The following is an 18,474-nucleotide window of genomic DNA, read 5'->3' on the forward strand; positions in this document are numbered from 1 at the left end:
AAACAATTGTAATGCAATATATTGTATGAGTCATCAAAACTTTGAGAGTTCAAGTGCCAGATGGGACTGAAAAAAGGGTAAAAATTAGAAATAAAAAAAGAAACAAATAAAACCAAAATAATAAACATGTTAGGTATCCCCACATCCCTGATCTATCCATATTTGAAAATAATTATCCCATATGGTGAACACTGTAATAAAATAATCAAATATCTGTATTGATGCTTTTCCACCATTTTGCTTCCCACAAAAAGTAGTTGAAAGGTTAAAAAAAAGTATGAATAAAAATGTTACACAGCTCTGCATACAGTAGTGTAAAACAGAAATGGATGTCAGAATATAGTGATATAGGGACATTTTTTGATTCTTCCAATATTTTTATGGAATTTTTATGATAGTACTGACCCAAAGGGGTCTGCACAGTGTTTATTTCTACGCCAGGCCGTGTCCACTCCCCACCCTCCTTCACGGTGTCATTTGGACTGAACACTGATTAAAGAGATTAAAGCCTGATGGTGCAATATTGCAATGCATGGACACATCTCCTTTATTGCATGGAATATTAAAAGTGTCACAAAGAAGTACAATTTATTCCACAGATAACAAGCCCCCATACAGATCTAAACTAAAACATAAAAAAGTTACCACTTTTGGAAGGTGGGGAGTTAAAAATGGAGACACAAAAACTGAAAAGGGCTGTATCTAGAGATGAGCGAGCACTAAAATGCTCGGGTGCTCGTTACTCGAGCCGAACATTTCCAGATGTTCGAGTGCTCGTTTCGAGTAACGAGCCCCATTGAAGTCAATGGGAGACTCGAGCATTTTTCAAAGGGACCATGGTTCGGGAATAAAATGTGTTAATTAATTTAAAAAGAATGTCTTCTGATAAGTTAGCAGATGTATGCAAACATCTGCGATCTATTCTTCACTGTTCCGCGCGTATATTATCTCCCGACAAGTTAGCAGATGTGAAGAACAGTGAAGAATAGAATAAAAACAGTGAACACAGGATCATTTAAGTGAAGAACACAGTGAAGAATAGATTGCAGATGTTCGGCACATCTGCTTACTTGTCGGGAGATACGCTGTCTCCGTGCCCCGCTGTCTCCATGCCCCGCTGTCTCCGTGCCCCGCTGTCTCCGTGCCCCACTGTCTCCGTGCCCCGCTGTCTCTGTGCCCCGCTGTCTCCGTGCCCAGCTGTTTCCGTGCCCAGCTGTTTCCGTGCCCCGCTCTCTCCGTGCCCCGCTCTCTCCGTGCCCCGCTCTCTCCGTGCCCCGCTGTCTCTGTGCCCCGCTGTCTCCGTGCCCAGCTGTTTCCGTGCCCCGCTGTCTCCGTGCCCAGCTGTTTCCGTGCCCAGCTCTCTCCGTGCCCCGCTCTCTCCGTGCCCCGCTCTCTCCGTGCCCCGCTCTCTCCGTGCCCCGCTGTCTCTGTGCCCCGCTGTCTCTGTGCCCAGCTGTTTCCGTGCCCAGCTCTCTCCGTGCCCCGCTCTCTCCGTGCCCCGCTCTCTCCGTGCCCCGCTCTCTCCGTGCCCCGCTCTCTCCGTGCCCCGCTGTCTCTGTGCCCCGCTGTCTCCGTGCCCAGCTGTTTCCGTGCCCCGCTGTCTCCGTGCCCAGCTGTTTCCGTGCCCAGCTCTCTCCGTGCCCCGCTCTCTCCGTGCCCCGCTGTCTCTGTGCCCCGCTGTCTCCGTGCCCAGCTGTTTCCGTGCCCCGCTGTCTCCGTGCCCAGCTGTTTCCGTGCCCAGCTCTCTCCGTGCCCCGCTCTCTCCGTGCCCCGCTCTCTCCGTGCCCCGCTCTCTCCGTGCCCCGCTGTCTCCGTGCCCCGATGTCTCCGTGCCCCGCTGTCTCTGTGCCCCGCTGTCTCCGTGCCCCGCTGTCTCTGTGCCCCGCTGTCTCTGTGCCCCGCTGTCTCCGTGCCCCGATGTCTCCGTGCCCCGATGTCTCCGTGCTGCTCCGTGCCGCTGCCTGATGTCTCCGTGCTGCCGCTGCCCCATGTCTTCGTGCTGCTCCCCGGTGTCTCTGTGCTGCTCCCCGGTGTCTCTGTGCTGTTGTGCAATGTGTTCTTCACACATATATATTGTTCTTCACATACTATTTTGTTCGCACGGTTCCGCGTGTATCTTCCGACAAGTAAGCAGATGTGCCGAACATCTGTAATCTATTCTTCACTGTGTTCTTTACTGTGTTTTTCACTTAAATGATCCTGTGTTCACTGTTTTTATTCTATTCTTCATTGTTCTTCACTGTGTTTTTTTAATTAAATGCTCGATCTCGAGCAGGGGAAATGTTCATTCAAGACTATATGAAAAAAGTTATTTAGTCATTTCTGTGAATTATATACATAAAACTAGATATCATTTCACTACTGTGAAACATAATTATGTAAATGGTTTGTATAAAACCCCCCAAAATCAAAACCAGAGCAACAAAAGTAATAATTCCTAGCAGAGTGAATATGACAATACATTGTTATGTTAATTACCACATCCCTATCTACAAAAAAATGCTTTTTTCATGTAAATTGAATGACACTGTCAGTGTTAACTATACATTGTGGACATAATTGACTGCATGTAAAATCTTAGTAAGAACTATAAGTCTCCCACTGAGGCTCTTGCTTATGGCAGTTCTCCCTTTCTTGTTGTTGCTTCATGCTTATAATATTGTGATGGCCCACTATATATATCCTTTCTGTTCATTATGGCAATCAACAAGAAGGCTAAATTGCTTTTTAAGTTCAGCTTCTGGACATTGATAAAAGCCATAAATATGTGCAATTTATCTGCTTTTTACTCAAGTACAACAGACGTCTTCGCACTTGGAGTCTTTTCTTGTCAGTGAGCCAGAAGCATACATTGCCATCACACAGCCTTGAGATAATGAATACCTAATGCTACCATCTCACATATATACAAATGCACAGTGTGCTCACTGTCAAGATTTAAGAGTCACGGAGCTGTCAAGAATTTCTCTCCAACACAAAGAAAGACTGGTCTAAACATATATATCTGATATTCTGCACCGTGAGTGGCATAGATGTATTAACTACGAAAGTTGACCCCTCCACTTTCTTCCACAAGAGTCATTTCAAGATCTTTGAAGATCCTCCATGGAACCAAAACAGGGGAGTAAATAAACAGACTTTCTATAAATACATATAAAAACTACAAGTGATTTATTCCTGTGGCCGTTGCCCCATACCCTAATGCTAACCCAATGCTACTAGTGTGTCTACTTCCTTTCTATTGTGTAAATAGTGTCTGAAGAAGCTCTGATGCAAGACCAAAACTTCAGTTTGCCAATAGCAACTGAGCCTATGAAAAGGAGTGCAACGGGATTTCATTATTGATTAATATAAGATCAGTACAGTTCAGTATGTGCAGTTTACCTGTGGAGAATGCAGAGTGCAATAGATTCAAGAATAGTCTGAAGAAACTGGGTGCAAACTTGCCATTGGGGTGCTAGAAAGTGTGAGAGGGTGGCATTATTGATATGTTTACCTGTTCATTTTGGTTGTCGGTATGATTTTTAAGGGGTGTTTTTAAACTTGTGTAGTCTTATGAATTAAAGTGTATTAAAAATGTTATATTTACTGTTGTAACAAGACATTAGGATTTATTCATTAAATGCTAATAAATTGTTCGATTTTTAAGGGGTATTTCTATTTTATAAAGAGAACTAATATGCCATTGTTATATTGATTCAAGAAATAAATGGCCTTCAGGGTTTCCTTCTACATTTTGCAGGCAAAGTGGAGCTCCTAGCCAACAAGCAAACCAGAGGTCAGGCCCTTAGCTATCGAAAAGTGGTGGCATATCCAAATCATATCAGGTGGTATTCTCACATCTCATTCCCCTAGTGATGCAAACACAATAAAAATCATTTTAACTCCTTACATTAAAATTTTTACTCAGTGTTATTGCTGTTTTATCTCTCTCTAGGCTGCTCAGTGCAAAATCCCAGGGTGTGACCAGGGACTCTCTAAGCAGACACATTATAATCCATCTAGTTCTGTGGGGTGACAGTGTGGTTTGATTATCAGGGTACAGGTGTTCATACACTTTCATCTGCCTTCATCTTCCCATTGGACTAACTCCCTGACACAAAGAAGGAGAGATGCAAGAAATTTCTATTATACAAAGGCATGACAGACAGAGGCTGACAGACTTCTGCACTTTTAGCCCTGCTACATCTCTGTTCTCACAGATATGTGCCTGCCTCCCCCTTCCCCCGGATCCTTGTAGTTTGCAGCTTCTCTCTGCTCAGGATGTGCTGGCAGGAAGTGAATCTGAGCTCTGTGCAGGGGGCAGGGCTACAGGCTCAGAGCAGGCTCAGAGCAAAAGGACACAGAGACAGGTTAGACTTATATCTGTGAAATGCTGTATTTTTGTTAATAACAGTGAATTAGAGAATGTGTTATTTTGCTATCCTGAGTACATAAAAGAAACTTGTCTTTGTGGGAATAACCCTTTAAAGTGAAAAGTAGTATAATTGCATTGTGTATGTGTCTAGTGGAAAACATGGAAGAGAGAGGACCTCAAAGCAATATCCTTATAAATATCCAGTTGCTGACTAGCTCCTTTTCATGTGTAGGAACATCAAACATACATACAGCATTATAGTAACAAAGCTAAAATCTTTGGATTTCTTTAAACAGTAATTTTGAAGCATAATGAAGGTAAGAGGTAGTTATTGAGATTGGCTACATTGCCCAGTGCACTATACTGTTTGTTTTCCTCATTTACCACCATTGTATTCACAATTTCAGTAAACTTTAGGTACCCAATTCATAAAAGCAATGTTTTCCTGTGGTTTAGAATATTCGGTACTAGTGGTTGGTGGAAGTGACAAATCCTATAAGCTTCTTTATTTGCGAGACAGGTGCACATGGACATGGCTTCTTACACAGATTCCATAGCAACACATGGCTCAGTGTAAACATATGCAAATGGTCACATTTTGTAGGTGAGAGGGTTTCTGTCAAATTCTACCTATCTCATTTGTGCAGCAGATTCCCAGTAAACAAAAAGAAATCATGTATTATGTCTTTCTCTTTGGACGCCAGAAATATTGTTTGTTACCCCACACAGGAATACATTGCACGTTCAATATAATAAATACTCATAAGTATGCTGGATGTGACGCTCTTATATATATATATATTATATCTATCACCCAAATAATAAGAAAGTCCTTTCTTAACATGTAGAGCCTTTATAACCCCAAACTAATTAGAAAAAAAGTCAGGTGAACTGGCCAATTTCAGAAGGAATATTCTGGTTGTATTGAATTAGGGAAGAATGAGGTCCATGCTCCTATGTGGTCCATGAAGAGTCCTGACCAGTGATGCACGGACCTTGTGATGTTCAGGGTCCACCGAGCCCAAACCTCAAAATTATGTTCGAGGTCAGGTCCAGATATTTAACATCTGCCAGTGCTAACTCTTTAAGAGCTGCCAGCAGCATTTAAATGCTAAGTGGGGCCTGTGAGCCATCATTTTCCTGGGGATTGTTGGCCCCTGTAACATCATCGTGGAGCGACAACCTCCAGGAAAATGGCGGCATACACATCTGCATTTGAATGCCCTTTCCAACTTTGAAAAGAATGAGCAATGTTCATCGCAGATCGGATCTGCTCATGACCTGACAAGAACCTCGTGTTATAGAAGCAAACACACGAGCAAATGTTTTCGCAGTATTTTGATAAAAAGTGAGGGGAAGGATAACCTTAACAAATTGGCTTGAGCCATAATTCATTCCAAAATTTAACATCATTTTTGGAATTATTGCAGTTTCACTGCTATTCTTTGTTCTGGCATATCAGCTAACGGCAGACATGGTCTGTCAAGATAAAAAATAGTGTGCAAACCTAAAGTAGAAAATACTACAGCTTTTTTTACCTTATCACTTGCTTTAACATTATAAATGTTTAAGTATTTTTTATTGTTATTATCTAGTTTTGGAACATTCCATGGGGGTTTGGACACCTGGGAAACTGGCAGGAGAAAAGTGTGGCATCCATTGTGGTGGGATCTTATGAGCATGGAGGCTTGTGGTCCCTTGTTCCATCTGGAGGGGCCCATTGGAAGAAGTCCTTTTTCCCATAATGGTAAGTCTCGACCAACACAGAGAATGTGATCATGCCAGGTGCTGAGGGAAGTTTTTTGAGTGGTGCCAGACAGCAGGTGTGATGTTGAAAAAGACAGTTAAAGTGGTTATCCGAGAGTGTAAATAAACCCATTGGTGGCTTCGGGTGGGGGGGCTCGTTAAAAAAAAAAATATTTACTTACCTCAGTGAGCCCTCTCAGTGTCCCACACTGCCGTCTCTATGTTCCATGCCCTATGTAAACAAACAGGGGCACAGTATCTTTGCTGCGTTCTGGCTTCCAACTTGGCTGGCCGGAGAGTGGTGGGGCACCAGGAGGGCGTTGAGAGGTATTTAATGTTTATTTTTTTAGCAAGCCCCCTCCTGTACAACCGCCCCCCCCCCAAGTCAGCACTGAATTTCTCTCAGTCAAGCACAGAGAGAACATCAGAGTAGGAGATACACAACAGTGTGATACAAGTTAGTTTGAATTAATTTCCTCCATTTCTGTCTGTGTTGGGTTTGACCTCAATAACAACTCTATAAAACACCATTTTAATAGCATAGAATGATAGTAAATGGGTGACTGGAATATGCAGGTTAATTTATACAAGCCATACAAGATACAAACCAGTATAAAGATACAATTCCTATATAAAAAGTACAATGATGTCAATAAACATAATGTGGGGCGAGTTTTATCTTATTTTGTGACATTTAGGGCGGGTGCATGACTTTCACTGGTTATGGTATGGTTTCCTGCCACATAATACTTTCATACATACACAACAGATGATAGAGGATGAACTCCACCAAAAATATTCCTAATAGTGCGTACTGTATTTCAAGCACAGGGCAGTCTACTGCTTTCCTGCAGAAAGTAAACAATTACAATCCATCCAAAAACCCTTTCGACAACTTTGGTCCAGTAAATAGATCTGATACAGGTAAAAATATAACAAAGCAGAGTTTGAACTGCTAAGGCATCAGCATGATACAGAATGTGCTCGAGTCAATTAGCACTAGCTAAAAAGTAGAATAACTCTACCAGGCTGCAATTTACCCTCTGATCTGTAGAGGAAACATTAAGGAAACTCTCTGACAGCAAAATCTAATGCAGAGGAATAACACTCCCATTACACTCACATATACAGCCATCCTCTCATCTTAAAGAAAACAAAAGTATATAATGGGGCTTATTTACTAACGGTCCACGGCCACACTTTCGTCATGTTTTCCGATGTTTTTGGGATTTGCACCGCTGGGACAGGTATATAACTGGGGATTGTGTCGCACGTGATCGGATTTAGGCATGGCTGCGCTGGCTGATTCGGACTAAACGCAGGATTCAACATTCGAATTGTGTCGCAAAATCAAGCACTTACATGCATCAGGAAGAAGAAGGTGAGCTCCGGCGGACTTGATCGGGGAAGCGGCACATGCAGGATATCGGGTGCACGATCTTAGTGAATCGCGACACAGTGCATTATCATCGGAACAATCCTGAGACAGGTAAGTAAATGTGCCCCAATGGCTCTTTCTATCCTCCATTTTGAGAGATGGGGAACGGCCACAGAAACGATCTAGTGCAACAGCTTTGAGGTATCTGGGTAAGAGACTGTTTCCCAGATGAAGGCTCAAATCTCCTCCTTTGAGGGAATCCTCTCTGAAGAACAGGTTGTCCTCCTTGGTCATACCATTCCCAAACTCAACACCTTGGAGATAGCTGCCTGTCAATTGGGAGGTAAAGTCTATGGTTCTCTATTCTCTAGATCATGCCGGGAAAAATGTGTGAGGTCAGACCCCAAATGTGGTCAAGCAAGAGAAGAAGAAAACGATGGACGGCATGGAAAAAAGACGCATTTAGTACAACAAGTGTTTTGCCAATATCAAGTCTTAATTTCTCTTATATGTAACTTAAAATAAATAAACATAAAGCGCACATACAAAGCTTTTCAACTTAACTTACCGGACAGAAGTAAGTGCTCTCCACTATGTGCTTTGCAACCACATTGTTCTCTGCAGACAACGACATAATGAACAGCAATGCATCACGGGCCTGTTGTCCCACTGTGCCTTCTCGGTGAATGAAAGGTATCAGCAGGGAGAATATAAGGAAGTTGGCAGCTCCCTGGTCTTCACTTGTGTGGAAAAATAGTTCAAGGATAGATGGGTCTTTGGCAAGAATGGAACAGAGTTGGTTTAGTAAGACAACTAGTTTGTTTTCTACATGTGGAGTAGATGTTGAAGAACATGTGCTTAGTAGCATCATCAATGGCTTCAGAATAGGCTTGTGATGAAGCAAAGGCTGGTGAGACTGAGTAACCAATAACTCATACATCCTCAGCTGTTCAAATTTAGTCTCATCTGTAAATTCCCTCCTGAGACTCCATAAAAACAGTTTCTCCATAATATTCTCCGATACCACAAACTCCAGAATTGGTCCCATAGCAGCATCTTTCACCCGTTCTTCAATTAAAAGTAAAATCATATGCTCCACATAATTCTGTACAGCACTGACTTCATCTGAAGATATAGATCCATATCTTGCATGGGAGTTCTTGAAGGGGTCATGTTTTTCCAGAATGCGTTGAACCTAGGAGAATATAATCATCATATCAGAATAGAGAGTTGTTTTACAATTAGCGGAATTATTGGAAACTTTATAGTGTTTATAATGTTATTAGTAATGAGGAGTTGACTCAAAGCAGTTCATAGAAGATAATGCAATTTAAACATCAGCTTACGAAGCACAGAAGCAGAAAGCATGCCTCAGAATGAGCAATAATCTTAATGAAGCTTAATTCCAACCACTCTCAGCGATCACATAAAATCACCACTGTGCAATCAAGGCGCTGCTAACTCTCATTTGCAGTATTTTGTCAATTGGTGAACAGGAGCCAAATAGTCCCAGAGCAGCATAACATTTGTATTAAATGTTAGATCTACCCATGACCTATATGTGAACGGACAGATGTCTTCACATCTTTAAAATGGGTTTGATAAAAAAAAAAAAAAACAACTCAAACTACGGCAACTGATTACCTGCAGCCACAGTTTTGTTATGCATAATTGCTTTTCTTATATTAGAAGGATGTAGTTGAAATTACACTCAAGAGCAACTACTTTAATTGCCTTTTGGCTTACTTTTTATGTATTCTAAATAAATAATTAAAGCAAAATTGATAAATGCAAGTAGGTATTGAAGTAAAAGATGTTAAAAAAAAGTTGTAATGGCGGGTTTTTCACATTGCGATTCACAATGGAATAATTTCCTGTTTCTTAAAAAAAGAAATTATACATAGAAGAAGGAGAAAATTATAGTTGTCATGCTGATAATATACCCCAACAGGAGCAGCTATTGTTTTGGTTTTCTACTAGTGTATGTAAGGTATCTACACAGTTGCTTGGTTAAAATCCCCTAGATAGAAGGGTAGAGGTTACCTATGGGGAGAATGCATTCATCCAATTCTATCTATGGTGCTTGAAATGGATCCAAAGGATACAAGAGCTATAAATTTGCACATGGTTGGTAGGGGCCTTGTTACATATTTTGCATAACCTATAATCAATAGGATGTAGAACCACTTTGTTACCTAACCAATTTAGCTAATCCATTTGTTCCCATCAATATTCACCCTTTAACCCATGTACATGGAGCTGAAGTTTGCTGTGACAAAGAAAGGAACTTGCTACCTTTCAATTATTCTCATTGTAGTTGACAACTGGCCAGGGTGGGTCAGAGGACACCTATACATAGCAAATGGGGTTGGGCAGTGCATAACCAATGACAGTCCAGGTCCAGGGCAGATAATGCAGAGACTATGTTACAAACCAGTGCTCAGGGCCAGCAGAGGACAGAAAGAATCGAAGTTACAGGGAGGAGGTCAGGGAAGGCAGATATATGGATCAGGTCAGGTCAGGCTGAAGTCATCACTAGAAACAGAATACAGAATCCCAGAGCAGAATCAAATTTGTAAAACAAAGCAAGGATTAGGACTATAGAAATTCAAATGTTTATGTATCTTCCACTTTGGAAAGGTAGGGCAGGATTATAGGTTGGGCACGTGGGGTGCACGCCCTGGGGCCCCCACTACTTTGCCCTTCAATAGGCCCCCAACAAGTGTGTGATTCATGGCCGCATGGCCTCCCAAATCGCCCACTTTGGTACAAGTGTGCTCCAGTACAAGTGCAGCTCACTGCCCGATAGGCCCCCTGCAGCAGGATACCAGCATCCCAAAGGAAGAGGAGGAGGTTGCTGCACATCAGCAGAATGGGAGAAGATGAGTATAGATTTATTATTTCATTGGGGGCAGTATGCATCACTGGGGGGCTATATGCATAACTGGGGGCAGTATGCATCACTGGGGGGCATTATGCATCACTGGGGGGCTGTATCTATTACTGGGGCTGTACATATTACCGGGGGGCTGTATATTTATAAATTACTGGAGGGCTGTCTATATTACTGGGGGCAGTATATATATTAATTACTGGGGGGGCTGTATATTGCATATGTACAATTCTCAGCTACTCTTGCAGATTACATTGCATTCTCTTGTGACAGGTTTCCTTGAAGTAAACTTACTGGCCTTCCTGAGCAGTACTGTATCTATAAAACATGAAAGTTATAGGAGAAAATATTAGAAAATCATTAGCCACCACAGATGTGCTTCCCTAATGGACCCACAGGGGTCTAGAGATGATACTGACATACAATAGGAGCTTTGCACCTGCTGTACTGCCTTCTACAAATAATCCAGCCAGAACATGTATTCCCTGCAGGTGTATTCTCACAGCTGTTACATATTAAGTTATGTAAGTTACAAAAATTAACTTTATGGTGACTTATTAAATGTTTACAAAGTTATCAAGACATCTACTAGACATGTCACTCACAATTGCTATATGGCAGGGACCATAAGAGTCCTCTACGTTGAAATTTATTTTTCACTTCAAATTTTAAAAAAAACCTTCAATAGTTAAAAAAAGATGACGCACCAATACTGATATCTAAGGACTTACTGCTGAGACTGGAATAAAACATGTAACCATATGCCACAGTAGTCTCAGCTACCTACACAGGTGTGAAAGAATATTGGCCCAGTGCCCAAGCAGCACATACACCTCAGGCTAAGTAATGCAATCCTGACTTACATTTCAGAGACATTATAGTGGGTAAAACAAACGTACGAAGGCTACTTACAAGCCTACAATGCCTATATACACCTTAACACATATATAACTAGGGGACCATTGCCTATTACCAGTGTGTTATCTGCCTCCAACTTCATAAGAGATGTGTTACCTATCATAATTCTGCCATCTGATGTATAATTAGTTGACAACTGAACAAATGATCTTTATAGAGCAGGAAATGTAGTTTCATTGCATGGCTTGGAGTAGAAACTGATATATTATAGGATGGGTTTTAATAAAGACTAAACCCCCACCACCACCACCACCCCGGCATGGTAAAGGCCTCTTAAAGGCGACCATGCCATTTGGGAAAAATGACACCAGGTCTGACCTGGCATAGTTTTACATAAAAACCTGCGAGCAAATGTTTAGAAAGTACTCCACCGGATTCTACATCAAAAACTGGTATAGAATTGTTGCTGCCATCATTAGAGAACTGCTGGTAAGGTCTGTGATCGTGACCTGGCATCATAGACCTTTAACCTGTAAGATCCAATTCGGTAATAGAATTATCTGAAGACATAGAAACGCCTTTTGAAATCCTTCCTATTCCATGGCGGCAGGAAGGCTTCTAGACATGGTGAGAATATTATACACTATTGAATGGGTGCAACATTTATAGTGTATTTTTGCCATAGAATGCAGTGAAGTCGTCTTTGCATTATATGGTTCCAATGATCTAATGAGCTTTTGTTAAAATAAATCAAAAACGTTTTCAAAGATATTTTAAAAATGTAAAGTGAAGTTTTGTTCTTCTTGCCTAAGAATGCCGATGTGTAACTGATGGTCCAGTGTCCTGCGTCATAACTAACCTGCTCTCCTGAAGTCTGGTGAATGACAACAATAACAAGAGAGGGGACATTCTGAAGTGGGGAGAGCTTGACCTCAGTACATAACTCTCAGCCTTCATACAATCAATTTATATTGCACTTCAAAGTTGATTTTCTGGATGATGGCACCACAGTGGATCATGGAGGAAACATGATCAGAATGGTGTAAATCTACTTCACAAGGATTATGCAATGGATTATGGAATAGCGTAAATCCATCCACATGGTTTATTGGATTAGATTCTGCTGACAGGTTCCCTTTAAATTGTCCTTTAAATAACTCTCTCTAGTTCTCCAAAGCACTGTTTCATTTATGAAAAGGTTTTATCTTGTTTAATTAATTCTTTTGACAAATTCTCAGTTTTAACTAAAACATTGACTATGGAAACAGACATGGTCCAAATAAAAACCATCAAAAGTCTGTTGAAATCAATGGACATTTTAATGGGTCAGTTAGACTTCTATTATTATTTTGTGTACAAGTTATGTCTAAAGTGAATCAGAAAATATTAAGATTTGATTCATTGCCTGAAAATTACAAAATCTACATATTAACAAATAGATTCACACATCTCTACTCACGAATGTCTCATTCCATGAACATTAGGGCAAATTTATCAAGCTGTCTAAGAGTAAGAATGTGCTTAGTTGTCCATGGCAACTAATTACACCTGCCCTTTAAAATATTCTTGAGCACTGGTAAAATGAAAGCTGAGCTGTAATTGGTTGCCATGGGCAACTAAGAACATTGTTGCTTGATAAATCTGCTCCATTATTCTAGTACAATATAAGGCCTTCATGGGGCTGAATCACAAAAGTATAGAAAATTATGTGAGGTGGGGTTGGAGAGAAGTCATGGCCAACCTCTAGACTGTTGTCCTTACAGGACTGAACATGTTCACGTGCATGACCCCTAAGAAATAGTCAGGAAATCTTTATAAACCAGTCATGCTGAGATTATATCAAAATCCCTGAATACAGGTGTCATATCAAAGAAGCACAGGGGCTACATCAAACGTTGTCTAGCACAGTCTGCATAGTTTTAGGTTATTTAATTAACAAAAAAATACTAAATATATATTCAAAATCTTAAAAAACTCTCTATACTATATTATGCAGATCTTTTATTAAAAATCAATCCTTTTAGATTCCGGGAAAGGAATATTATGAATAGAGAAGGTAAAAACATTTATATAGTTATTGGCACTTCTATATATTTAAAGGAGCATATTAAAGGCAGTGGTTATTCTCTTTACATTCTCTTTAATCTTCCCGTGACATGAGTTAGCTTAAACCCAATGTAATTTCTGCCTGCAGAAGAAACACATTGCAGTAATATATACATCATAATCCTATTAATCCCGGTGCCTCAGGTGTGCCATGGGAAAACATGGGCACAATGAGACTGAGCAGATACCAGGTTTGCCTGAGGCGTCATAGCTCTCTTGTGTATTTTACTTTATGTGTGATCTCATTCGCCTCTTCCCGCACTACAGGATGGCATTGACTGCCTTTGCGTTTTCAGTTTTCGTTAGATTCATACGTGGTTAACCAGAGAAGGGAGCTCTATGATTTACAACAATTATGTACACTATAATTTACACCTTATTATAATACCAGGTCCTTTTATGTGTTACATACTTGAATCTCTACAGCTTTGATCCACTTATGGAAGTGTAAAGAGATCTTCTTGTACAAATCACATTACCTGAGCCCAGTGGTTCTTAAACACTATAGCACACGTCTCTGGGTCGACCCCCTGCAGGTTGATACTTTGGCGAGGCTTGCTGACACTGAAGATCTGTGCCATGGTGTGGTCTTGAACACAGACGACTTGGATCACTAAGCCATGCTGAGTTTTTGTCTGTCCTCCTTAGGTCATTGTCTTCTGAGTGATACTATTGTGTAGGGTTACACCTGGATCCCTCCTGTGCAAAGACAGAAACAAAGGCATATCAAATACAGGATTTCATGTCTCTGCTTTCAGCTCCATACAAGCACACAGTATCGATTTGTGCTTACTCATGTAGACCTTGAAGTCTAACCATGAGGGCTGAATGTCACCTAGCAACCAGGTGTTGCCATGTAAAATAAACGCACAGATCCGACAGATTTCTATTCAGCAGCTGAGGACAGTCATGAGTTCCTCCTTCATATGCTAAAATTACAGCAAAATTAACACATATGTTTACAATAGTCACAAGTAACTCGTATTATTCATGTATTATATATAATTTATACATTTACAGCAAAATGTTTGTGCATTAAAAGCTGCATAAAAAAACACCTGTAGAAATGTCCTGAAATCCTTTTACGCGCTAAGGATACAGGCAGTCCCCGGATTATGTACAAGATAGGTTCTTTAGATTTGTTCTTAAAAAGGGTATTTCCATCTGAGCATTTACATTTAATTAAATTCATATAGTATCCAAGGACACAGTCTTGTTTCTAAGGGACCATATTTCTACATTTATAAGAAATTATCTTCACATAGGTAAATTTTTTTAAATAACATCTAATTGAAGAAATGTTTATATATCGAAGATTAATGAAATTAAATGTGAATGCCGAGATGACAATACCCCTTTAAGTTTAATTTGTTATAAAAATGTCCCTGTGACAACTGGATTTTCAAAATCATGGGACCAGGGACCAGGGATAAAGCTTCATTACAGACACCTTACAGCTGATCATTGCAGTCTGGGACTAAAGTAAAGCATTCAGAGAGCTTCACCAAAAGTCACAGTGAGTAGATGAGCAGAGAGGTCTATAACTAGGGGTTGTCTGTAAGTCGGGTGTGCTTAAGCTGAGGACGACCTGTATTTGTTTTTTCAGTTTTTGTAGTTTTTATTGGGGGTTTTACATGTCATGTTTAACATAAAAAATTGTGAAGTCTATAAAGAAAAACTCCATGGTGAAACTACAAAAATTATATATTTTTATTGAGGCATTCTCATAGAGCACATGCATGTACAGAAGGGCTCCTCCTATCACATTAGACTTATTAATACTGTAGCAGTGTGCTTTATTTTTCTGGTATGATAATAGAGGCATAACAGAATTGTAAAACAGTGATGTGAACTCATCCTCACAGCAAATATCTCAAAATGATACTTGCAAGCAGCACAACCTGAAGGGAACCTGTCACATTAAGCAAACAGTCTGTTCTGCCAGCAGAATGTCATAACCCTTTAATCATCTCCCTGTGCAGAAGAAAGATAAAACTAGCAGATGAAAAAGTCACAAAAATACAATAATCCCAACTTCAGGCAAAAAAATGTATAAAAATCAAGAAAAAAATGGTAGCTTACTCTGCTGCTTTACCTAAAAGATGCAAAAGCAAGGCAAAAGATGTACAAAAAAGTTCTGTGCAAGTCTAGGGTAAGGCCTGAAATACAGAATGGCCAGTGCAGAGTACTGGACTTAGAGGCCCACATTTTCTTAGGTCCTTGCACCAGTTTGCAATGGGCGTGGACACTGCTTCTTGAATGGTAGGTGCCATTTTCATGGCTACCTCTTTGGCTAGCCACTTATAGTTTATTTTCAGGCGCTGGCCAGTCTGCATCCACTATGCGTCAAGCTGCCTCCTCTCCACTGTGTAGCTGGAGGGTGCATTTGCCGGGTAAGTGCCGCCGGCTGTGGCTTGCTTGTGGGTGCCAAAATGCGGAGCTCCATCCTCCTGTGTTTCTACGTGCTGGAGCAGGAACCAGAAGTTTGCACGTTCATTCCAGTGCAAACTGTTTCCACAAGTATTTAAAAAGTGTCCAAGACACATGAGGGGGCGTTCCAGTGCTCAGTTGGACCACATTTAACTTGCACAATCTGACAGAAGTATGTTGCATGCACCATGTTAAAGGTGCACAAAATAAAAATGGTGCACTCTGTCGGGGCAGTGCAGTGGACGCTAGATTCATGAAGAACGGGCACCACCAATCATGAATCTGGTGCCCTCTGCACACTACAAAGGCAAACTTCACATTAGTAAATGTGGGCTAGAGCTGTGATGGCGAACCTTTTAGCGGCCGAGTGCCCAAACTGAACCCAAAACCGCCCTTATTTATCACGAGGTGCCATCTAAAAATTAAAGCAGTAACTTATTGCTCCCTGTTCAACAACTTTCAATTATAATGGCCTCCTGAGGACACCAACACAGTAGAAAGAAGGAAAATTTACATCACTTCTTTCCAGTGTCCCTTTGTACACAGAGAATCGTGGGGCCAGCAGGAGGTCCTCCAAAGATAATTCAGCCCTGTCTACTCATTCTCCCTCTTCCTACAGTCCCAAGTAGCGAAGGAGGTATCAAATATAACTGAAAGCAGCATTTTTTAAGTTTCATGTAACTGCAGGAAGATTCTTTGAGTCCTGTCTGGTGTGCTGGGGCGATGGACCAGGTGCCCACAAAAAGGGCTCTGAGTGCCGCCTCTGGCACCAGTGCCATAGGTTCGCCATCACTGGGCTAGAGTGTTAAATTTGCAAATTTACACAAAAAGTTCATTCTAAATAGTAAACAGTAATTATGTGATAAGATCTGCTCATTTCTGAATTGCTTTGTGTAGCATTTTAGCTTGTAAGCAGCAGGATATCATAAGAGTATGAGTTTATCCTTATTGGTTTTATCAGATCTAACAGAAATATCTTGTGAAGAATCTATCACAAGAATAAATACTGTATGTAAATAAACCTTATTTAGTCCCTTACCCCAAGGAAGGAACAACACTAACAAAAAAGCAACACATCTAATTATTACATTCTGCCTCATTGTCCTTAAGCTACCATATAATTTAACATATTCTATCCAGACCAGTCATTGTGAGGGTTACACAATGTAGTCTTAAAGGAAATCAACCAATGAAAATAACAAAAACAAGGCCACAAATACTCACCTTCACTCCTCTTCTCATTGATCCTGTCACTGTCTGTCGCTAGTCTTATAATTAGCAGCACAGAGCGCGGGGACAAGATGTCCAGTGAATTCACGCCTCTCCCATGATGTCACCTTGCTCTCCCTTGCTCCCAGCATGAGAGAGAGGGAGGTGCTTGTATAATTAGCAGTCTGGAGCTTTGGACATCTTGTCCTTGCATGCTGCTAATCATAACTTTCTTTTCTAGGTGATCCGGGGATCTAGCATCGGACAGCACTGGGATCAAAGTGAAGAGGAGCATTTGTAGCCTTTTTTGTTATTTCACTTTTCGATTTCCTTTAAAGAAGATCTACCATCGAAATTAAGCATGACGCATAAAACAAACTAGGGAAACTTACTCAAAGACCAAGGAATTGTGATAATCTTCATATATTGTATATTATCCATTATTATGCTTATTATGAAAATTATGCTTGTAAGCCTGTGGTGCTCTGGAGGGTGTTACCATAGCCCCTCAGTGTTGTGTTTTCAATGTTATTACAATGAGCAGAACATTTCTCACCCACCCATACTCCCAAGAGCCCTTCAGGCTTGATTTTGATGCTAGATGTTTTTTAAAGGGCATCTACCACCAGGATGAAGGATTGTATGCAAATAAGCCTGAGGTATTAATGGAGCCTGGAACCCCTCATACTCATTTGCATACAGTCTGGCAGTAAAAGTTTAGATATGGTCTTTTCTCTAGTGGTTTTCTCCATTGTTATTTGTATAAAGCACCCTAGGGGTTCTGTAATTATAGTAACAGAATTTTTTTTTAAAAACTCTACACGTTCAAACAGTAAAAAACGTTAGACAAAAAACCCCGCTAAAATAGCACCCAAATTGACGCTTTTTCACTATTTTCACTATAATTCATAAAAATTTAAATAAAAAGCGATTAAAAGGTTGTACAGTGTAGAAATGGTCAAAAATGTAATTGTTATCACGTCCTGCAAAAAAATGACACCTTACACTGCTCCATATGCCAAAGTGTGAAAAAGTGATGAGAAACAGGATATAATGAATCAAAGACATATTTTTAAACATATTTAAACCTAATAAAACCTATATATATTTGGTATGTAAGTGGCTGTATCGACCCAGAGAATAAAGTGGAAATATCATCATCGTGAACAATGAAAGTTGTGAAAACAGTGCCCGTAAAGAACCTGGCGCAAATAAAGTTTTTTGGATTTAGCACATCTTTGCTCCATAGAGATTTACGTGCGGTTGTCTGCTTCATTACTCTGACGGAGCGAGGAGGGGTCTCATGGAGGTAGGTGAGACCCTATCGGACCCCTCGTTTTCGTGATATGTGGGGGTCTCACTAGTGAGACCGCCACTGATCAGCAAGTTAGACCCTGTCCCGTGGATAGCGCCTAACTTTTGTTCATGGAAAATCCCCGCCAAAATTTTCATTATACCTTGTATGCCAGTTTTCTTGTGTACGTGGGATTGAAAAGA

The 18,474-nt window shown here is 40.7% G+C and overlaps 1 protein-coding gene across 5 annotated transcripts in view; it reads right to left on the reverse strand.

The window, feature by feature from the left end:
• Nucleotides 1-18,474, reverse strand: part of FHIP1A (FHF complex subunit HOOK interacting protein 1A) — a 125,246-nt gene that overhangs the window by 58,388 nt on the left and 48,384 nt on the right. For 4 of the 5 annotated variants that reach the window (XM_072121399.1, XM_072121380.1, XM_072121390.1 and 1 more), the window contains 2 exons: nucleotides 13,818-14,037; nucleotides 8,050-8,676 (listed from right to left, as the gene is read on the reverse strand). In XM_072121399.1, the coding sequence (XP_071977500.1) occupies nucleotides 8,050-8,676; nucleotides 13,818-13,919 (729 nt within the window). In that variant the 5' untranslated portion in view covers nucleotides 13,920-14,037. Of the gene's footprint in view, nucleotides 1-8,049; nucleotides 8,677-13,817; nucleotides 14,038-14,131; nucleotides 14,155-18,474 lie in introns of those variants that run through there. The other variant, XM_072121409.1, reaches the window with a different exon arrangement.

This window comes from Engystomops pustulosus, chromosome 1 (assembly GCF_040894005.1).
Source record: "Engystomops pustulosus chromosome 1, aEngPut4.maternal, whole genome shotgun sequence".
NCBI classification, from domain to species: Eukaryota; Metazoa; Chordata; class Amphibia; order Anura; family Leptodactylidae; genus Engystomops; species Engystomops pustulosus.